Source organism: Bufo gargarizans, chromosome 6 (assembly GCF_014858855.1).
Source record: "Bufo gargarizans isolate SCDJY-AF-19 chromosome 6, ASM1485885v1, whole genome shotgun sequence".
Taxonomy (NCBI): domain Eukaryota; kingdom Metazoa; phylum Chordata; class Amphibia; order Anura; family Bufonidae; genus Bufo; species Bufo gargarizans.
Genome location: NC_058085.1, coordinates 206,562,536 through 206,586,810, shown reverse-complemented (window position 1 = coordinate 206,586,810; position 24,275 = coordinate 206,562,536). Strand labels below are relative to the sequence as shown.

Below are 24,275 nucleotides of genomic sequence, written 5' to 3'. Positions count from 1 at the left end.
TGAGCGCGCGCGTATATGCGTCCAGGAGGAATAAAGCAACCACCTCCCGGACGCATATACGCGTACAGCGTTCGGGAGGTGGTTAAAGGCATGTGGTCCTAAAATTTGGATCAGCTGAAAAACTGCCTGTTTCAGTTTAATCGTTATTTTCAATTAACTGCTTAAAAAATGTTTTCTCACTCTCATTTCTTCTTGTTGCATGTTAAAGCTCTACTTGGAACCTTGTTAAGATCCAACAATGTAAAATATGATTTTTGGCCATGTTTCAAGTTGTCTTAAACTTTTGATCAGGACTGTATGTAGGGACAGAGGTGGGGAACATTTTAAGTTACAAATATTAATCTACTGTCCACTCAGTGAGGGCCGCAGCTCCCGGCCTGTCTTCCCAGTCAGTTCTGCACAGTACTGTACTAGGAAGACACATGTGCCTTAGCAATGCTCATTTAAGAGAGTGCAGCTAAGGGACATTTCTGGGTAAGCTTTCTATTATAAATCTACTTGTTCTCTAAATGAAGTATATTAGAAAAAACTTCCCCTTATCTGTACCAACACATTTAGCAGAAACAAAAACCATGACAGTTGCACTTTAATAGTGCGTAACGCCATCATATACTTTACGTTAAAACACTTTGTTGCACATTATGTGGGAAGATGCATGATGGGGCCACTATTATTGTGAGGCACATGGTAGTGTTAATTTTTAAAACTCCTTGTGCCTCATTAATATTAAGTGACACCATCATTAACCCTATTTTGCCCATTATATGAGGTAATGATGGGAGTCACTGTTACTATTAATGTGAGGCACATGGAGGTACTCGCATGAAGCACAGACCTGTAAAAACTGCAGGAAACTTCTCCGGCTGCAATATCCTTTAAAGGGTTTGTCTGAGTTATTTTTATTTTTTTTGTAATTTATATGTTCCTAACTAGGCAAATATAAGAACTCTACAATTAACTTGCTTTATCTGCAGTGCCTGGTTTATCAGATTTGACTGAGGGTCACATGACCTGTGATGTAATCTTCCCTCCCTGCTCTGATAGTTTAAAACGAGATGTCACTGGCCATGTCCCCCTTTACTGCTGGGCTGTCTGCTCTCCTAGGATTCTTAACCCCTTCAGCTGCACAGACTCTTTTTAGCTGCAGGCAGGGAGGAGACAATGCTGGGCACTGGAGCTGACAGACATTGCACAAGAAGTTAGGGGGAAGATCTTGTGTATTAGCAGTGCCATTATACAGCTGGGACTTGTAGTTCTACACATACAACATGCTGCTTATTCTCCCAGCACTCGGGGCAGCTCTTGTATCCACTCCCTTGGCAGTGCAGGGGGAGGTTAGAGTGTTTTTATTGCATGTAAACAAGGGCCAGAAAAGAACCAGGGGAAAAAAATAAAATTATATATATATTTATGTATTTAGCACCCGAAAACCAGTCTAGCAGAATCCACACTCCAAATGGCGCTCCTTCCCTTCTGAGCTCTACTTTGTGCCCTTACAGCAGCTCACATTTTATGGCATTTCCACACCCAGCAGAATCTGCTTATCTATTCAAGAAGTGTGGTGAGGCAGTGGCACCAGCTAGGTACAATATGTTGAGCACTAATATGCCATATCTGTGGTATTTCACTTTGCACATAAATTCCTGCAAGATACCTGTGGCGTCAAAATGCTCACCCCACCCCTGAATACCTTGATGGGCCCAGATTCCAAAATGGAATCTCCTCTCAGGGGGTTCTACTTATTTCACCCGAGAGCCTCTACAGTTTTCAGTATACAAGCGGAGTAAATTACAATGTGCATGGTGCTCTTATTTCTGAGCCCTGCTGCATGTCCAGGCAAAAGATTAGGGCGACATGTAGGGTGTTAATAAAACCAGGTAGCACATCATAAGACGGCTAGCTTCTCTCACTGGGTACAACATATTGGGGCATCTGTGGGAAAAAAATTTAAATTTAAAAGAAGAAAAACTGCTACAAGAGGACATTTTAAATTTAAAGTAATATCGGGAAGCAGGGCTGTGGAGTCGGTCGATAAATGCTCTGACTCCTCAGTTTTTGGTACTTCCGACTCAGACTCTCTATTTAATATGCAACTGTATTTATACATTCCTTGAAGGAACGAAAGGCAACATACATGTCATTACCGCAGAACTACTGGCTAGGAAGCGAACAGTCTACTGTATTGAACAGTTTAAGCAAAAGACAAACAATGAAAAGTGGAATCAAGTGGCTGGATGGTAGCAGCAGGCATAAACAGGAGCAGGAACTTTATCAGTTCAAAAATGGTGCTTCTGCTGCTTTCTCCTGATCTTCTGCTGAAGATAGGACAGTGGGAGGATCCAGAAAGGGGCATATATTTTGAAACATGATTTCCCTAGTAGAATCCCATAGTCATGTTTTAAGTTTAAGCTAACAATGACAGCAGTTTTTCAAATGGTTTACAGCTTCAGTCTTGAACTGTTGACTGTCCATTACCTTCACTTATAAAAGTGTCTCTAGTCCTGGATAAACATATTTACTTAATCAGTTATCAGTGAGAGGCTAGGTTAACCATGGGCGTTGCGTTCCCTGTAACAGCGGAACACAACACAATGGAAAGTATAAGTATTGCAGTTCCTTAACTGTGCGTTGCGTACCATATAGTGAAGCATATGAAAAGCATGCTCGGTCACTTAACACATTTTGTTTTGCGGTAACGTGACGCACTGCATGCATTGGCCTTCATTCTTACAGTTCCCCTCTATAATAGTGTCCCTGTAGTGAATGACCCTTAATACAAGGGGTGGGGGTCGCATCTGCTTTTATAATGACAGAGGGACCCGTGCAGTGACTGTATTCTACTACACGGGCCCCGCTTACTGTATAATCGTATCTGTATTCTGTAATAGTTAATTATGCGATTACCGGTATATACATAATCAGCGCTACTTACAACTACAAGCGCTCGGTAGGTAGCAGAGACGAGGGAGGAGGCAGGCCGGGAGAACGGGCGCTGGCAGCGTGAGTCACTACGTCATGCGCCCCACGCCGCCTGCTTCATTCATAAGGTGGGCGCGTGACATAGTGAGTGACACGCCGCCCGCCTATCCTCCTGGCCTGCCTCCTCCCTCCTCTCTGCTACCTACCGAGCACTTGTAGTTGTAAGTAGCGCTGATTATGTGATTGCTGGTATATACACAATTAACTATTACAGAATACAGATACGATTTATACAGTGAGCGGGGCCTGTGTAGTAGAATAGTCACTGCACGGGCCCAGCTGTCATCATAAATGCAGATGCCAGCCCCTCCTCCCTCCCAACTGATACACCTGCCGTGCGGCATCGCGGCGGGTGTATCAATGAAAATACGGCAAAATCAGCAGCATTCGCCTCATAAGACGCACTGCTATATTCCCCCTACTTTTTCCACCTGCACTGTGAATGTTTACATGGTGTGCAATATGCTTCAATGCGGTACTTTATTCCATAATCGTAGAAATAGCAGGGGGCAGACAAGTCTTAAACACGCATCAAACAGTGACTGACATTTCGCGCTACATGCGCTTCATCGGGCTTTGTGTGTTATTAGTTTAAGCAGACTGTGATTGTCTATTGTTGCGACTTAGATGAAGATCAGATCACATTTTATGACCAATTTGTGCAGAAATCCATATCATTCCAAGGAGTTCACATACTTTTTCTTGCAACTGTGTAACATACATAGTAACATAGTACATAAGGCTGAAAAAAGACATTTGTCCATCCAGTTCGGCCTGTTAGGCTCCATTCACATGTCCGCAACGTGTTTTGCGGATACACGGAGCCACGGATCCGCAAAACACGGAAAGCGGCAATGTGCATTCCGCATTTTGGGGACCGCACATTGCCTGCACTAATAGAATATGCCTGTTCTTGTCCGCAATTGCGGACAAGAATAGGACATGTTCTATTTTTTTGCGGATGCGGAAGTGCGGATCCGCAAATTACGGCCCCATCGAAAATTAATGGGTCTGCACCCATTCCGCAAAATTGCGGAACAGACGCGGATCCATTTTGCGGACGTGTGAATGGACCCTTATCCCGCAAGTTGATCCAGGGGAAGGCAAAAAAAAAAAAACCCTGTGAGGTAGAAGCCAATTTTCTCCACTTTAGGGGAATATAAACTTCCTTCCCGACTCCAATCAGGCAATCAGAATAACTCCCTGGATCAGCGACCCCTCTCTAGTAGCTATAGCCTGTAATATTATTACGCTCCAGAAATACGTCCATGGCCCTCTTGAATTCCTTTATTGTACTCACCATCACCACCTCCTCAGGCAGAGAGTTCCATAGTCTCACTGCTCTTACCGTAAAGAATCCTTTTCTATGTTTGTGTACAAACCTTCTTTCCTCCAGACGCAGAGGATGTCTCCTCGTCAGTCAGTTCTGGGGATAAATAGCTGATGGGATAGATCTCTGTACTGACTCCTGATATATTTATACATATTAATTAGATCTCCCCTCAGTCGTCTCTTTTCTAAAGTGAATAACCCTAATTTTGATAATCTTTCAGGGTACTGTAGTTGCCCCATTCCAGTTATTACTTTAGATGCCCTCCTCTGGACCTTCTCCAGCTCTGCTATGTCTGCCTTGTTTACAGGAGCCCAGAACTGTACACAGTACTCCATGTGTGGTCTGACTAGCGATTTGTAAAGTGTAGGACTATGTTCTTATCACGGGAATCTATGCCCCTTCTGATGCAACCTTGTTGGCCTTGGCAGCAGCTGCCTGACACTGGTTTTTGCAGCTTAGTTTGCTGGTTATTAAAATTCCTAGATCCTTTTCCATGTCGTGTTACTGAGTGTTTTACCATTTAGTATGTACGGGTGACTTGCATTTTTTTTCTTCCCATGTGCATAACTTTACATTTATCAGTGTTAAACCTCATCTGCCACTTATCTGCCCAAGCCTCCAATCTATCCAGATCCCTCTGTAGTACTATACTGTCCTCATCAGTGTAAATTACTTTTAATTACAGTTTCATGTCATCTGCGAAAATTGATACTTTACTATGCAAGCCTTCTACAAGATCATTAATAAATATATTGAAGAGAATAGGGCCCAATACTGACCCCTGAGGTACCCCACTAGTGACAGTGACCCAATCTGAGTATGTACCATTAATAACCACCCTCTGTTTTCTATCACTGAGCCAGTTACTTACCCACTTACAGATGTTTTCTCCCAGTCTGAGCATTCTCATTTTATATACTAACCTTTTATGTGGTACAGTGTCAAATGCTTTGGAGAAGTCCAGATATACGACATCCATTGATTCGCCGCTGTCAAGTCTAGAACTTACCTACTCATAGAAACTGATTAAATTAGTCTGACATGACCGATCCCTCACGAAGCCATGCTGATATGGCGTTATTTGCTTATTTCTGTTGAGATGCTCTAATATAGCATCTCTCAGAAAACCTTCAAACTGTTTACCCACAACAGATGTTAAACTTACCGGCCTATAGTTTCCAGGCTCTGTTTTTGGCCCCTTTTTGAATATTGGCACCACATATGCCATGTGCCAATCCTGTGGGACATTCCCTGTCAGTATAGAGTGTGCAAATATCAGAAATAAGGGTCTGGCTGTGACATTACTTAATTCCCTTAGGATACGGGGGTGTATGTCATCCGGTCCTGGCGATTTGTCTATTTTAATCTTTAAGTCGCTGATGTACTTCTTCCTGGGTCAGACAGGACACTTTTAATGGGGAATTTATTTTTGCGTTCTGCATGTCATCTGACAATTTATTTTCCTCAGTGAATACATTGGAGAAAAAAATATTTAACAGCTTTGCTTTCTCCTCGTCGCTCTCTGCGACTTCCCCCTCATTACTCTATATTTCGCAAATTTTTTATTAGAAAATCATAGCATACATCATCTTCCACAATGTCAATTTACTGTACAGTATAATTTGCTCATCACATTGCAGGATAAAAGACACTGGATGTAAAGTTTTCATTTATATTAAAGAAAAAAAACAAAAAGAAAAACCTCATTACTCTTTAAAGGGCCGACGCCTTCTGATTTATTCTTTTTAACATTTGTATAATTGAAGAACATTTTTTATTTTAGGGTTAGTTTTACTCTCTTTGGCAATTAATCTCTCGGTCTCTAGTTTGGCCGCTTTTATTCGTTTTTTTACATGTTCTATTTTTTTCCTTATAGTTTTTCAGTGCTTCCGTGCTCCCCTCCTGTTTCAGTGAATGATATGCTTTCTTTTAGTCATTTATTGCTTTCTTTACAGTTCTATTTATCCACATTGGTTTCTTTTTGTTCCTTAACCTTTTATTACCATACGGTATGTACCTCTCACAATGAGATTTTAGGATGGTTTTTAAAGATTTCCCATTTTGTGGCTGTATTTTTATTTTTGAGGACTTTGTCCCAGTTAGTTAGGCCTATGGCCTCTCTTAGTTGGCTAAATGTAGCTTTTTTGAAGTTTGGTATTTTTGTTCCTCCCTGTAGAAACGCTCTTTTGAATGATAATTGGAAGGTTATTACTTTGTGGTCACTATTTCCCAGGTTTTCCCTAACCTGCACGTCTGTTGTTCTGTCCGGCCTATTGGTTAATACTAAGTCCAGTATGGCCGTCCCTCTAGTCGGGTCCTGAACCAGTTGGGAGAGGTAATGTCTTTGGTTATTGCCAAGAACCTGTTTCCTTTATGAGATATACAAGTTTCAGTTTCCCAGTCTATATCTGGGTAGTTGAAGTCCCCCATAATAACCACCTCATTATAATTTTCCGCCTCGTCTATCTCTTTTATTAGTAGATTTTCTGTGGACTCTGGAATATTAGGTGGTTTATAGTAAACTCCTATTAATAATTTATTGTTTTTAGCTCCATGTATCTCTACCCACACTGACTCCACATGTTCATATCCCTCACTTATATCTTCGCGGAGTGTGGGCTTTAGACCGGACTTTACCTAAAGGCAGACCCCTCCCCCTCTCCGGTTTTGGCGATCCTGTCTAAACAGACTGTAACCCTGTACATTAACTGCCCAGTCATAGCTATCATCCAGCCATGTCTCAGTTATTCCCACTATGTCATAGTTGTGTGTATATATTATATTAATTTTTTTTGTTTCAAAAGTTTAGTGTATAAACTTAAAGTATACATATTAGGTATCGCTGTGTCCGTATCAACCTGCTCTATAAAAATATTACATGATTTAACCGCTCGGGTGAACACCGTAAAAAAATAGAAACCGTAAAAAAGCCATTTTGTCACTTACATCACAAAAAGTGTAATAGCAAGCGATCAGTCATATGCACCCCAAAATTGAGCCCCTACATAAGACATTCGCCCAAAAAATAAAAACTATGGCTTTCAGAATAGGGCTGCACGATATGGGAATTTTGTGCGATTGCGATTAGGGCCCTAAAAATTGCGATAACTGTATGCGATGCAATATTTTAAGGGAATTGTGCTAGAGGTCTATTTGCCTGGATTTTCAAGGCAAAAGCACACACAAATTACTGATAATGCACAGTGTTTTTCAAAATAAAACATCTTTTACTAAATTAAATAACATATTTGCATTAGGCCTCATGCACGCGACAGTTTTTTTTTTTTTTCACGGTCCGCAAAAACGGGGTCTGATCTGTGACAGTTTTTTCGTCCGTGGGTCTTCCTTGATTTTTGGAGGATCCACGGACATGACAAAAAAAGTCGTTTTGGTGTCCGCCTGGCCGTGCGGAGCCAATCGGATCCGTCCTGAATTACAATGCAAGTCAATGGGGACGGATCCGTTTGACGTTGACACAATATGGTGCAATTGCAAACGGATCCGTCCCCATTGACTTTCAATGTAAAGTCAGGAGTCCCTTTACTTTCACACTTGTGTTCATATAATGCAGACGGTGGCTCCGTTCAGAGCGGATCCGTCTGCATTATATTGTTAAAACATTTCTAAGTGTGAAAGTAGCCTCAGACGGATCCGTCCAGACTTTACATTGAAAGTCAATGGGGGACGGATCCGTTTGAAAATTGAGCCACAGTGTGTCATCTTCAAACGGATCCGTCCATTATAAGTCTGGACGGATCCGCTTGCCTCCGCACGGCCAGGCGGACACCCGAACATAACTTGATGCGTCCCCATCACCATGGGAACGCCTCTGTTAGAATATACTGTCGGATATGAGCTACATCGTGAAACTCATTTCCGACAGTATATTCTAACACAGAGGCGTTCCCATGGTGATGGGGACGCTTCTAGTTAGAATATACTACAAACTGTGTACATGACTGCCCCCTGCTGCCTGGCAGCACCCGATCTCTTAAAGGGGGATATGATACCACAATTAACCCCTTCAGGTGCGGCACCTAAAGGGGTTAATTGTACTATCATATTCCCCTGTAAGAGATCAGGGCTGCCAGGCAGCAGGGGGCAGACCCCCCCCCCCCTTCCCCCCTCCCCAGTTTGAATATCGTTGGTGGCACAGTGTGCGCCCACCATCGCCCCCCCCTCCCTCCCTCTATTGTAATAAATCGTTGGTGGCACAGTGTGCGTCCACCATTGCCCCCCCTTCCCTCCCTCTATTGTAATAAATCGTTGGTGGCACAGTGTGCGCCCCCCATCGCCCCCCCCTCCCTCTATAGCAGTAACAACATTGGTGGCAGTGTGCGGCCTCCCATCTCCCCCCACCCCCCGGATCATTGGTGGCAGCGTAGTTCCGATCGGAGTCCCAGTTTAATCGCTGGGGCTCCGATCGGTAACCATGGCAACCAGGAAGCTACTGCAGCCCTGGTTGCCATGGTTACTTAGCAATAGTACAATTGTAGAAGATTCATACTTACCTGCTTGCTGCTGCGATGTCTGTGACCGGCCGGGAGCTCCTCCTACTGGTAAGTGACAGTTCTTTAGCAATGTGCCGCACAGACCTGTCACTTACCAGTAGGTGGAGCTCCCGGCCAGACAGACATCGCAGCAGCAAGCAGGTAACTATGAATCTTCTACTGTTGTACTATTGCTAAGTAACCATGGCAACCAGGACTGCAGTAGCGTCCTGGTTGCCATGGTTACCGATCGGAGCCCCAGTGATTAAACTGGGACTCCGATCGGAACCACGCTGCCACCAAAGATGGGGAAGGGGGGGGCGCACACTGTTGTTACTATAGAGAGAGGGGGGCCGATGGTGGGTGCACACTGTGCCACCAACGATTTATTACAATGAATGGGGGGTGCGCACTGTGCCACCAACGATATTCAAACTGGGGGGGGGGGGGTCTGCCCCCTGCTGCCTGGCAGCCCTGATCTCTTACAGGGGAATATGATAGTACAATTAACCCCTTCCGGTGCCGCACCTGATGGGTTAATTGTGCTATCATAATTCATATCCCCCTGTAAGAGATCGGGTGCTGCCAGGCAGCAGGCGGCAGTCTTGTACAAAGTTTGTAGTGTATTCTAACTAGAAGCGTCCCCATCAAATATGGTAATATAATTGCAGCATTTTTGGGTCGGCCAATTGCGATATGGCGATTAATTGCGATTGCTTTGGCGATATATTGTGCAGGCCTATTTCAGAATATGGTGACACTATAAAAAAAATGTTTTTTTCAAAAATGCTTTATTAGGGTACTTTCACACTAGTGTTTTTCTTTTCTGGCGCTGAGTTCCGTCCTAGGGGCTCAAATCCGGAAAAGAACTGATCAGTTTTATACTAATGCATTCTGAATTGAGAGTCCGTCCCTCAGGATGCATCAGGATGTCTTCTGTTCAGTCTTTTTGACTGATCAGGCTTTTCAGAAAACCGTAGCATGCAGTATTTTTACCTCCGGACAAAAATCCTGAACACTTTGGGCCAGATTTATCATTAGCTCAGGTCAGAATAATGGAGTGAAAAAGTCCCAAACGCTAAAACTGCGCACAAATTTGCGACTTTTTTCTGCTCTGCACTATGCTCGCCAGTTTTCTGAAAGTGGGCGTGTTTTCTTATGTAAATGATCTCTCTAGACAGATTTACTATTGGGACTATTTAAAAAGTCGCAAAAAAGTCTCAATTTCACTCCAGTGAGGACCATGCTTATCTTATGAGACTTTTTAATAGAACATGCGACTTTCTCATAAAAACGTGCGACTTTTTCGTAAAGATGTGCGACTTTTGTAAAGCTGCTTACTGACAGATAAACTGCTACCGTGAAACCACTTTTATTACAGTCTTAAAGGGACGATCATAAATCTGACTTGGCTAAAACTGACTTTAGCCATATGTGAAAGTGGAGTCAGCCGTCAGTCATGATAAATCTGGCCCTTTGACTGAACGCCAGATCCGGCCCTTTTCCCATTGACTTGCATTAACGCCGGATCCGGCGCCGTGTGTTCAGTCAAAACGGATCCGGCTTTTGCATGTTTAAACCTGAAAAATAGGAAAAAAAAGTTAGTCCATAAATGGCAGATCCGTTTTTTCCAGTGCATTTTTCCATTGTGATCGAAATCCTGATCAGGATTCAAATGTAATCAGTTTTCACACGTTTTTCCGGATCTGGCGGGCAGTTCCGGTGTCTGAATTGAACGCCGGATTCAAAAAAACGCTAGTGTGAAAGTAGCCTTAGTCATATTTGGTATTGTCGCATCCGTAACAACCTGTTCTATAAAAAAACAAAAAACTCGTGCTCTAACCTGTCAAATAAACGTGTAACTAACAAAAAATAGTGGCAAAACTGCTATTTTTACCTTTCATCACAAAGTGTAATATAGAGCAACAAAAAAATCATCTGTACCCTAAAATAGTACCAACAAAACTGCCACCTTATCCCGTAGTTTCCAAAAATGGGTTGTGTTTTTTTTTTTTTGTAGTTTCTACTCTAGGGATGCATCAGGGGGTCTTCAAATGGTACATGGCAAGTTAAAATTATCCCAGTGACATGTACCCTCCAAAAACCATATGGCGTTTCTTTCCTTCTGCGCCCTGCCGTGTGGCCATACAGCAGTTTTTGACCACATGGGGTGTTTCTGTAAACTAAAGAATCGGGGCAATAAACAGTTTTTTTTTTTTTTTGTTTGGCTGTAACCTTTGCTTTGTTAGGCTACTTTCACACTTGCGTTAGGGGTTCCGCTTGTGAGTTCCGTTTGAAGGCTCTCACAAGCGGCCCCGAACGGATCTGTAAAGCCCCAATGCATTCTGAATGGATGCAGATCCGCTCAGAATGCATCAGTATGGCTCAGTGTGGCCTCCGTTCCGCTCAGCATGCGGACACCCGAACGCAGTGTTCGGTTGTCCGCCTGGCTGTGTGGCACCAAATGGATCCTACCAGACTTACAATGTAAGTCAATGGGGACGGATCCGTTTGACATTGACACAATATGGTGCAATTTCAAACGGATCCGTCCTCTATTGACTTTCAATGCGAAGTCTGGACGCATCCGTCTTACTAACTTTCACACTTAGAATTTTTTATAAAATATAATGCAGACGGATCCGTTCTGAACAGATACCATTTTTTGCATTATAGGAGCGATCCGTCGGTGCAGACACCAGACGGATTCCGCTCCGAACGCAAGTGTGAAAGTAGCCTTAGTGGATAAAAAAAAAGTTAAAATGGAAAATCTGCCAAAAAAGTTAAACTTTTTCAATTAATTCTTGTGGCACACCTAAAGGGTTAACAACGTTTGTAAAAATCGGTTTTGAACACCTTCAGGGGTGTAGTTTCTAAAATGGGGTCATTTTTGGGTGGTTTCTATTATGTAAGCCTCACAAAGTGACTTCAGACCTGAACTGGTCCTTTAAAAAGTGGGTTTTGGAAATTTTCTGAATTTCAAGATTTGCTAACGTCCCCAAAAAATAAAATTGCATTCACAAAATGTTCCAAACATGAAGTATGCATATGGGGAATGTAAAGTAATAACAATTTTGGGAGGTATAGAAATTTGTAAAGTTGCAATTTTTTTCCAATTTTTAGTAATTTTTTCTTTTTATAAATAAAAATGAAATATTTTGATCAGAAGAGCTGGACCTTCTGTGTAGCAGCCCCTGTCTTTGTGATTGACAGGATGGCTGCTGCATAGTATTTTCTATGGAGCCCTTGCCTATTATAGGGCTCCATAGGAAACTAGCATTGGGGTCTATTAGAATAGCAAGTTCCCGATGGGATCTAATAAAGTGTGAAAGAAAAAATATATATATATTCTAAATATCCCCTCTTTCACCAAAATAAAAACTAAAGCATGAAAAACTGTGCTCCGGACTTCAGACTGGGCCGAAGGTTGAATGAATTGAAGACTGGGCCGAAGTGAATGACCCTAAGCACACTGCCCGGACAACTCGTTGAATGTCCTTCAGAGGCCCAGCCAGAGCTATAATTTTTTTTATTTTTCAGTCTATATAGCTTTGAGGGCTTGTTTTTGTGGGACAAGTTGTAATTTTTAATGGTGACATTTTGCGGTACACCTTTTTTTTTTTTTTTTTTTTTTTTTTTTTTTTTATGGGATTAAATTGCTTAAATTTTTTTTATAGGATTTTTTTAAATTGAATAAATGAGTATTTTTACTTTTTTTTTACCACTTAATAGTCACACAAGGGGACTATAACAGTATTTTGATTGCTTTTAAAATGCAATGCACTATCCCTATAGTGATTTGCATTTTAATGAAAATGCTATTCTGACATTGACCAGCAGGCTGCTGAAAATTACTCAAGGCTGATCTGGGGCCTACATCAGTCCCCAGGCAGCCTACACACACATCGGCACCCCGCGATTATATTTGCGGGGTGCCGATCGGAGACGGAGGGAGTCCGCTCCCTCTGTCAGCACTTTACATGTGCCGGGAGCCATTGCCCGTGGCATGTAAAGTGTTAAACAGCCTGGATTGGCACTCCTGCCTGTCCAGGCTGTTAGAGCAGGGCCACGGCTCGCAGTGCTTAGACTCTGCTGCCGCAAAAATACTTATGGGTAGTCACTAAGGGGTTATCCAAGTTCTCCAACAGCCCCCCCCCCCCCCCCCCCCAAAATGTGCTGTGCCCCTCACATGTAATATACTTGGGGTACTTTCACACTAGCGTTTTTCTTTTCCGGCTTAAAGTTCCGTCCTAGGGGCTCTATACCCGAAAAGAACTGATCAGGCATATCCCCATTCTGAATAGAGTTAGGGCTCTTTCACACCTGCGTTATTGTCTTCCGGCATAGAGTTCTGTCGTCGGGGCTCTATGCCGGAAGAATCCTGATCAGGATTATCCCCATGCATTCTGAATGGAGCGAAATCCGTTCAGGATGTCTTCAGTTCCGGAACGGAACGTTTTTTGGCCGGAGAAAATACCGCAGCATGCTGTGCTTTTTGCTCCGGCCAAAAATCCTGAAGACTTGCCGGATCCGGAATTAATGCCCATTGAAAGGCATTGATCCGGCCTTAAGCTAAACGTTGTTTCGGCGCATTGCCGGATCCGACGTTTAGCTTTTTGAGTGGTTACCATGGCTGCCGGGACGCTAAAGTCCTGGTTGCCATAGTAGGAGCGGGGAAGCGGTATACTTACCATCCGTGCGGCTCCAGAGTGACATCAGGGCGCCCCAAGTGCATGGATCACGTGATCGCATGGCACGTCATCCATGCGCATGGGGCGCTCTGACGTCACTCTGGAGCGCCCCGGGAGCCGTGCGGACTGTAAGTATACCGCTTCCCTGCTCCTACTATGGCAACCAGGACTTTAATAGCGTCCTGGCTGCCATAGTAACACTGAAAGCATTTTGAAGACTGATCAGTCTTCAAATGCTTTCAGTACACTTGCGTTTTTCCGGATCCGGCGTGTAATTCCGGCAAGTGGAGTACACGCCGGATCCGGACAACGCAAGTTTGAAAGAGTCATTGGGGCAGGACGGATGCGTTCGGGGCATTCAAACGGAACTCGCAAGCGGAGCCCCGAATGCTCGTGTGAAAGTAGTTCCGTTTTTTCTTTTCAATTGAGTGCAGAATGATGGGGAAACATTTAACTTTTTTACATATTATGGCCCTGTGTAAAATTATTTTAAAAAAATGAAAGGAACTGAAGACTTTTGAATGCATGATGCCTATCTAATCTATATCTGCCCGCTCGGCAGCCATGTGGTTTTATGTACAGCTGAGTATCCCTTACAGGACGCGTTCGCCCCCTAGTGGAAGAGATTAGTTATGTTGCAGAGATAGTGAATATGTTGTAAACAGAAAATGTTTTTCTTTTTACGAGGCATAATTTAGGTTTTTAATATGAAGGTATGTATTTGGTGGAGCATAGAGTAGTTGGAGAGCTACTTTATATAGCATGTAGTTGCATTTGACAGCATCTCCACATTGACCAAGCTGACAAACCGCCATTGCCGTGGCCCAATCTGTAGGTCTTATTTCCCAGTGAGAGCCTATAACTTGTGGGAAGACAGTCACCCGGGGGTCAATTGTAGTGAAGTGTCATTTTCCTATGGACCAGGCTGGCACGCGCGGGTGTTGGCATTTGCCGCTGTGTGTAGGACGCGTCCAGCCGGCAGCGCCTCAGAACTGGGTGGCCAGATGCCCTGTGGGGAGACTGTTAGGCGCGCTTTAGCCAATCGCGGCTCGGATGGGCGGAGCTTCCGGTTTACGGTGGAGAGATATCTTGCTCGCCTGGAAGCACGCTGCTTACTGCACAGACCGGTGCCCAGTGCCAACAAGCTGTCTACTGCCATTCTAAGCTGAGGACTGTGACAACATGCCAGCCTTAAGGTAACCGTCCCACTTGTGCTTACCTGCAGCCTGTCCTCATTGTGTGCTCTCACTATTCTGTCACTTCTGCTGATGTGGACAACTTTTAAGTGTGCACGCTGCCTTTCCCTTCTGCTGCTGCCCTGTGGTGCCTGGCAGTGAATCCAGCTGTGGTCCAGCCTGCATAGATGACGGCTGCTGCGGTTTCCAGGATGAGGGATGACACAGAAAAGTGGACCCTGGGATCTATCAATATTTTTGATGTCCTGATCATTGCATAATGTCAGCCTGAGACCTGTGTGACATTTAGCAGCCTCCACAAACCTTCCCTGTAATGGCTTTTAACCCCATGTGCTCCGCTGCCGCACTTGCTGGAGGGGACAGAGCTGGGACAACTTCCAAACCACTTTGCCTAATGAAATGCTTTGCTGACAGTCACACGGTGCTCTGCTAGCGCCTAACAGCATGAGAACCAGTAAGCAAACAGCCATTGGTCTGGTTTAGTACACTGCCGGAACTGGCATGTAGATGACATGTTCTTTACTTAGTGCACTGTACTAGTCACCATTTTTTGACACCTCACGTGAGCCGTGGCCATCTTGGTTTTAAAATTTCCTTACGGTTCTTTGTTTTCATTATTTGTGGTACATTTACTGAGAATTCATGGATACCTGTAAAATATCCACAAAAGCCCTTGCAGAAGGCACATATGGCACAAAAGAGTTGGTTCAGGTTGGCACCTAGTCATTGCATCTGGCAGGAAGCCTTTCTCGCCTATGTTATAACTCTCCATGCCTTCTTGGCTCACATCTAGTAATAGTCCATTCAGCTGCTGTCTCAACAAGTGACCTTTTGTAGGGTATATACAGAATACCCTACCAAACTTTTATCTTGACTCTACCCTGGGATGCAGCTAATCACTAGCTCTAGTATGTGGGGGCCACTGATGGCACATCAAGTGATTGCTGGAGCCTGAGAGTGGTGACACTGGTTATCTGCATGCAAAGTGGCCCCTCCATAAACCAGGACATCCACAGATGCTTGATTGAGGTGTAGGGGATTTTTAGGCCAAGTCAACACTCTGCACACTGTCATGTCCTTCAAACCATTTCTGAATAATTTTTGTGGTATGGCAGGACGAAGTAGTCTAATTAGAGATGTCACTGTCATTAAGGAATACTATGGCAGGAACTAAGAGTTGCCCAGAGCATCATTCAACCTGCATTGGCTTGCATCTTTCCATAGTGCATCCTGGTGCCATGTTGACTCCAGGTGAGCAACAAAAACGCACCCAGCCATCCTTATGATGTAAAGTAAACTATTCCACTTCCACTGCACAATGTACATAGTACAGCCTGGACCTTCTGGTGTAAGTGGTAACCTGTTTTCAGATTCCATGCTTTACCATCCATAAGCACCTAATGAGAAATGTTCCTCTACATTGCACAGGTGAGCCTTAGAGTTCCTCTAGTAGTCTAGTGGTCATGGTCGCCATTGGAGGAGGCAGTCTATGGGTATGGTGTTTATGGACTTCCAGACGATGACCATAGTTGAAGGACTTCACGTATATTCCAGTTTGAGTGTTAATATACTTTAAGTGCCATGTTGCTAATGGAGCTCAGTATAGAGATATTCAGGATAAAATGAAACTTCACAATTTGCAGTATATTATCACATTCTGAATTGTCTTTTTTTATACATTTTTACAGCTGTGGTCCTGGCACTGGTTCTGAATGTAGTTCTAATTGCATTGTATTTATAGCTGGAGTGAGATTGCCATTCTGTGATTATAGAGATCTCCGCAGTATGGTAGATTGTTCTAGATAATGTGGATCAGTGTGGCAATGCAGTTACCATAATTCATATGAACTTTATAGTTTACTTAGTTTTAATCTTCTCTGTATTCTGGTACTATTGATTATTTCAGAAAAGCTAATGCATCACTTGTTTTCAGTCAATTTTATGTTCATGATTGAGCAACCACAATATCTTATGAAAGGTGCCCATTTACCTTCAATAGTTGTCAACCAAAAGCTATCCTGCCCAACGCCTTCCTACATCCTTGGCTCAGCCGAACACGTATGTCTTTTCAATGGGGGGAGAGGAGAAAATCACGTCCAGGTATCTGACTACTGCTTATCTTTTGGGAAAACAAAAGGTTTGGGCACTATAACGCACCCAATCCTTCTGTCCCCCAGCATCATCTGTCGGGAGACACCGGCATACAGGATTGTTGGGCAGTCCTGCTGGTTCGGCCAACAGTAGCCTGGTGTGCATGGGCACCTGGCCTGTGCTGTACTTTTTACTTTGGTTACAAATTGAGTTTGAGACTGTAATACCACTAGTCACACAGAGATAAACAAATGCATTATGGGGTTATTCCCCCATTACATGTTATTTTAAAGAGGACCTTTCATTGGTCTGTACTAGTAAGGCTACTTTGACACGTACGGCAGAGGGATCCGGCAAGCGGACAGCATTCGTGCAGACCAGAAGGATGGATCCGGCATTGCAGTATTTTTAATGCCCGGTCCTGCACTAATACATTTCAATGTAAATTAATGCCGGATGCGCCATTCCGGCAACTGACCCAGAATTTTGGACAGAGATAATACCACAGCATGCTGTGGTATTTCCTCCATCCAAAACGCTGTTCAGTGACTGAACTGAAGACATCCTGATGTATCCTGAACAGATTGCTCTCCATTCGGTATGCATGGGGATAAAACTGATCAGTTCTTTTCCGGTATTGAGCCCCTAGGACAGAATTCAGTGCTATGGGGGCGTCTCTATGGGCGTCTCCTTCTCCTCTGGCTGTAGCGCTGTCCAATTGCAGAGTGTCATAGCCAGGGAGGAAAAAACCTCTGGCTATGACACTCCGATGCGATTGGACAGCACTACAGTGAGGGGAGAAGGAGACTCCCATAGAGAGAGACTGCGTCTCCTCCCCATTGCTCCAATGCTCAGTATTAGAATACTGAGTGCGAAATGTGCGGGGGGCCATAACAGGGAGCAGGAGCGCTAGTTAAAAAAAAACAAAAAACAGGCAGGGTGGCAGCATCAACGGGGGGTACTCCACAGGTAGATATTTATCTCGCTTACTACAAGCCAATAATAGGTCCTCTTTAATATCATTCAACATTAAAAACTAGTTACTTTTTTTAAAATTTACTGTAGAAAACATGTGACTAAAGGTGCATTTAGAGTGACGCACCAATAATCGTCCAGATTATCAGGAATGACTGTTCCTGATCATCTGGCCATCTAAATGTGCCGCCATTCACCCGTTGAACAAGCAAAACACTTGTTCATTGGGTGATTTTGTCTCTCATGCAGGCAGCACTGATCATGGCTTCTGGGCAGCAGATCGTGTGCTCTAAACAGCGTTTTGCTGCTTAAAAACCATGATTCTGTATGGGGGACGAGGGATTACAATAGCGATCTCCTGTCCTCATTCAGTGAAGGAGATCACTGCATGTAAATGTGCAGTCTCCTTCACTGAACGAGCAGCTGACTGTCGGGAAGGAAATCTTACTTTCCTGCAGTCGGCCTGTCTAAACCAGCCTTTACTCTATTTACTCAATTATAATGCCACCCCCTGCTGTTTAATATGTATATAGTAATGTGACCACCTCAGGTGAACGTGCATACATGCTCAATTCAATTTTTCAACAGCTATCAGCCATTTCTACTGTTAGAGGTTGTCCTCAGGATAGGTCATCAATATCGCATCAGCGGGGATCCGACACCCCCGCCCATAAACTGTATGGGGAGACGCAGAGCGCATGTGCCATCTCTTCCTGCTGCTGCAGTCCCATAGACATAAGGCAGCAGACAGGAAGAGAAGGGAGACGACACGTGTGCACTGCACGTGCAGTGATCACCGTACAGCTGATCGGCGGGGGTGTCGGACCCGCGCCTATACTATATTGACCTATCCTGAGTATTGGTAATCAATATTAAAAGCCCGGACAATCCTTTTAAAGCCACTATACACTGTCCAAACATCGGGAAGATGATTACTAACAAATGTTTGTAGGAATGCTCGTTAGTGACAATCTGGTGTAAAGGTGCCACCAATTACCAGATATACAAGGTAATATGATTTTGTGCAGGCACCTAACTCATCGTTTGCCGGCAGCAGATCATGCTGTCTAAACATGCTCTGCTGCCTGCAAACAGTAATTCTGTATGGGAATGAGCAATGCCTCCTCCCCATACTGTAGAGGAGATTGCCACATGTAAATACAGAGGTCTCCTTCACTGACGGGCAGGCGATAGCTGGAAGGAATGTTTGCCTCCCTACAATTGCCTTTAGAAGCTGTTACATTTAGGGCTCTGTCACATAGTCAGTGTTTTGATCAGTGTTTTCCATCAGTGATTCGGAGCCAAAACCAGATGCAGTCTTTGCATTATACCTTCTCTGGGTAGGGTCCACTCATGGTTTTGGCTCACAATAACTGTTTAAATATCACTGATCAAACACGTACAGTGTGGAAGCTGCCTTAAGGACCCCTGTTCAGGATCGTAGGTGCTATCACCTAAATAGTTTGCCAAAGGTCTAAACAGCATCTGCTGCCGGTAAACAATGGGGACAAGTGATGGCATTAGAGATCTATCCTCCCCATACTGTGGAGGAGATTGTTGCATCTCCACTGAAGAGTAGGCAAATTGTGCAGTGTAAAGGGGCCTTTACAGGGAGAAAGTTTCAGCAGAAAGGCACGCCTCCTGATGTGCCGGCGTGAAGATAACCTAGCAGAGCAATGAATGGGTAGATAGCTGGATCAATGTGAGGTACAGGAGGGGTTCTAGCTTTGTCATGTACCATATGATTTTCACTTTACTTTATTTTTATTTTTTCATTATGGGCAATACAGGAACAAATATTCCTAGGGGTCTTTCACACGTTCCAAGGGTCTGGTCGATTATTGGAACTTGTATTCCCAATAATTGTACCTTGTAAAGTTGCCGCAGAGCATGCAACAAATGAGCATATGCTTAGTCTTTTGGATGGTTGCATCTTAAATTTGGCACCTAAAATCTTTGTCGGCCGCACATTGCTCAGCAATAAACAAGGATGTGCTGCCAGCATCAAAAAAATCTGTCATAGGAGGATTGTTCGTAGTAGCGATCTTTCTTACCCATACATAGGGGGGGTGATTGCTACATGCGAATACAGGTGATTGAGTGGGCAATCATGGCAAACTAAAGGCTCGTTCCCATAGATATAGGCCCTTATGTAGTGAGTGCTCTTTTATTATGCGGTGAACTGTGTATTGTTGATCTTGTACCATGAGGATTCATAATAGGCTTGTGTGCACGAGCTGGCTTAGGTCCGCCTTTATAGCTAAAACTAGGACCTAGTCCAAAGTATGGCCAAAGTATCACATTTTCTATTCTACTTTTTCTCTGTGCAGTTTGTTTTGCGCCTTCAAATGTGAAATTGATGCCCCTGCTGATGCTGAATGTTGCTCTGTAGTGCAGTTAGAGTATACTCCTTGTACGTTCCTTGTAAATTCAGTTTACCAGGTTCCTTCAATAAGCAGTATTGGTTGTCCAGAAAATTCGGGGACATTGGTGTTGCCTTTGCTGATAAACAGTGCGTGTAAATCCACAGCTGGGAGAAGTAGATTGTGCATGGGTATCGCCACCTGTTTTCTGCTTTGCTGTGTGAAGCATGCACTGCTGTTTCCTGTGCTTGCTGTCCTCCTGCCCAGGAGTGTTGTTTTAAAGTTAATAAGTACAATATCTGAAAGCTCTTCTGTGCAGGGACAAAAATCCTTTGCACTCAGGTAAGGGTACTTTCACACTTGCGTTTTTCTTTTCCGCCATAGAGTTCTGTCCTAGGCCGTGGCGTACCGCCAATATAGGCAGACCACGCCGTTGCTATGGGGCCCGCAGCACAGGGGGGTCTGGAGCACATGGAAGGCCCCTCCCCTATGTCTACTCTGCTGCATAGCCAGTTCTCCCTCCCCGCGTGTCGGGAAGCAGCACAATGGCTCCTCCTACTTCCAGTGAACAGCATCGGTGGGACCACGGCTATGGAGACTTATGAAGCTATGGGATCCGGTGCCTGGGGAGACGTGAGCAGGCAGGCAAGTGTGCCAGGTATGTGGACAAAGCGGTCTCCCGCCCCTCTGCTGCAGAATCCGCTCTCTGATCCCCCCGCTGTGGAACTTTTCTGTGTGCAGCCACGCTGACTTCCGCCGGGATGGCTACCTGCACTTTCTTACTCGTCCCTTTTTTAGTGTAGGTTCCTTCAGGCTACGTCTCCTCCCAGCAGGGATGGTCTCCTGCTCAAGTGCTCATGCAGCCCCCTGGACACATCGGGCTGGGGCCCACCACTGGCACAAGGACTCTGTGGGGGCAGGTGCCCACTACAAGAGCAAGGATTCATATAGAAAGTTCCCACTGCAAGGGCAAGGATGGGGCAGGTGCCCACTGCAAGGGCAAGGATGGGGCAGGTGCCCACTGCAAGGGCAAGGATGGGGCAGGTGCCCACTGCAAGGGCAAGGATGGGGCAGGTGCCCACTGCAAGGGCAAGGATGGGGCAGGTGCCCACTGCAAGGGCAAGGATGGGGCAGGTGCCCACTGCAAGGGCAAGGATGGGGCAGGTGCCCACTGCAAGGGCAAGGATGGGGCAGGTGCCCACTGCAAGGGCAAGGATGGGGCAGGTGCCCACTGCAAGGGCAAGGATGGGGCAGGTGCCCACTGCAAGGGCAAGGATGGGGCAGGTGCCCACTGCAAGGGCAAGGAGCTACAATTGCGATGTGGGGGAAATTACCAAACGCCCCCCCCCCCCCATTGCCGGATCCGCATGACGGGGGGATTCAGCGGCAGCCGTGGGGTCATCAGGAGCGACGAGGAGTAAGTATGTGGTGCCTGGGCATTTTGGAAACAGAATAGGGAGGGGGCATGTTTTACTGGCTAGGGCAGCGCTAAAGCCCGCCCATCAGTGCCGGTGAAGTCACCAGGCTTCCTGGCAGCCCCATGGAGAGCCCCGGTACGTCACTGGTACTTCTAAAAATGCCTTTTGCCCTGAGCAGTTTAGCACAGGGCAAAGGAGCGCATCGGAGCATGAACTGCCCCAGTGCTCAAGTCAGGGGGGCTGCCTGGGTGAAAATGGAGGTATGTTCTGGTTCAGCTCTGAAACCTGACAACCGGACAGCCTCTTTAACCGCCTCCGGACCGCCTAACGCAGATGTGCGGTCCGGAGGTGGCAGCCCTGCGCACAACGACTCATATACGCGTCATCTCGCGAGGGCCGGGATTTCCTGTGAACGCGCGCACACAGGCACGGAAGGTAAGCGAGTGGATCTCCAGCCTGCCAGCGGCGATCTGATTTTTTTATTTTTTATTTTTACCCCTAACAGGTATATTAGACGGTGTTTTGATAACGGCATCTAATATACCTGCTACCTGGTCCTCTGGTGGTCCCTTTTGTTAGGATCGACCACCAGAGGACACAGGTAGGTCAGTAAAGTCCACCAAACACTACACTACACACCCCCCCCCCCCCCGTCACTTATTAACCCCTTATGAACCCATGATCACCCCAAATAAACTCCCTGATCACCCCCCTGTCATTGATAACCCCCCTGTCATTGATCACCCCCCTGTAAGGCTCCATTCAGACGTCCGCATGTGTTTTGCGGATCCGATCCATGTACCCATGGATCCGTAAAAATCATACGGACGTCTGAATGGAGCCTTACAGGGGGTGATCAATGACAGGGGGGTGATCACCCATATACACTCCCAGATCATCACCCCCCTGTAAGGCTCCATTCAGATGTCCGTATGATTTTTACGGATACATGGATCGGATCCGCAAAACACATGCAGACGTCTGAATGGAGCCTTACAGGGGGGTGATCAATGACAGGCGGGTGATCACCCATATACACTCCCTGATCATCCCCCTGTCATTGATCACCCCCATGTAAGGCTTCATTCAGACGTCCGCATGCGTTTTGCAGATCCTATCCATGGATCCGTAAAAATCATACGGACGTCTGAATGGAGCCTTGCAGGGGGGTGATCACCCATATACACTCCCTGATCACCCCCTGTCATTGATAACCCCCCTGTAAGGCTCCATTCAGACGTCCGCATGTGTTTTGCGGATCCGATCCATGTATCCATGGATCCGTAAAAATCATACGGACGTCTGAATGGAGCCTTACAGGGGGGGTGATCACCCTGATCACCCCCTGCCATTGATCACCCCCCTGTAAGGCTCCATTCAGACGTCCGCATGTGTTTTGCGGATCCGTAAAAATCATACGGACGTCTGAATGGAGCCTTACCAGGGGGGTGATCAATGACGGGGGTGATCAGGGAGTCTATATGGGTGATCACCCCCCTGTCATTGATCACCCCCCTGTCATTGATAAACCTCCCTGTAAGGCTCCATTCAGACATTTTTTTTTTTAGCCCAAGCTAGCGGAAATATATATATTTTTTTGTTTGTTTTTTTCTTACAAAGTCTCATATTCCACTAACTTGTGTCAAAAAATAAAATCTCACATGAACTCACCATACCCCTCACGGAATCCAAATGCGTAAACATTTTTAGACATTTATATTCCAGACTTCTTCTCACGCTTTAGGGCCCCTAAAATGCCAGGGCAGTATAAATACCCCACATGTGACCCCATTTCGGAAAGAAGACACCCCAAGGTATTCCGTGAGGGGCATATTGATTCCATGAAAGATTGAAATTTTTGTCCTAAGTTAGCGGAAAGTGAGACTTTGTGAGAAAAAAACAAAAATAATCAATTTCCGCTAACTTATGAAAAAAAATAATTTCTATGAACTCGCCATGCCCCTCATTGAATACCTTGGGGTGTCTTCTTTCCAAAGTGGCGTCACATGTGGGGTATTTATACTGCCCTGGCTTTTTAGGGGCCCGAAAGTGTGAGAAGTCTGGGATCCAAATGTCTAAAAATGCCCTCCTAAAAGGAATTTGGGCACCTTTGCGCATCTAGGCTGCAAAAAAGTGTCACACATCTGGTATCGCCGTACTCAGGAGAAGTTGGGCAATGTGTTTTGGGGTGTCATTTTACATATACCCATGCTGGGTGAGAAAAATATCTTGGTCAAATGCCAACTTTGTATAAAAAAATTGGAAAAGTTGTCTTTTGCCAAGATATTTCTCACCCAGCATGGGTATATGTAAAATGACACCCCAAAACACATTCCCCAACTTCTCCCGAGTACGGCGATACCAGATGTGTGACACTTTTTTGCAGCCAAGGTGGGCAAAGGGGCACATATTCCAAAGTGCACCTTTCGGATTTCGCAGGCCATTTTTTACACATTTTGATTGCAAAGTACTTCTCACACATTTGGGCCCCTAAATTGCCAGGGCAGTATAACTACCCCACAAGTGACCCCATTTTGGAAAGAAGACACCCCAAGGTATTTTGTTATGGCCATAGTGAGTTCATGGAAGTTTTTATTTTTTGTCACAAGTTAGTGGAATATGAGACTTTGTAGGAAAAAAAAAAAATCATCATTTTCTGCTAACTTGTGACAAAAAATAAAAAGTTCTATGAACTCACTATGCACATCAGCGAATACCTTAGGGTGTCTACTTTCCGAA

The 24,275-nt window shown here is 45.0% G+C and overlaps 1 protein-coding gene across 2 annotated transcripts in view; it reads left to right on the top strand.

Moving 5' to 3' along the window:
• The window catches only part of ADK (adenosine kinase), a 373,135-nt gene that overhangs the window by 30,355 nt on the left and 318,505 nt on the right, over positions 1-24,275 (top strand). The window contains exon 1 of one of the 2 annotated variants that reach the window (XM_044297317.1): positions 14,560-14,689. The exons of the other annotated variant lie outside the window; for it this stretch is intronic. Coding sequence (XP_044153252.1) covers positions 14,676-14,689 — 14 coding nt within the window. The 5' untranslated portion in view covers positions 14,560-14,675. Of the gene's footprint in view, positions 1-14,559; positions 14,690-24,275 lie in introns of those variants that run through there. 2 annotated transcript variants of the gene reach the window in all.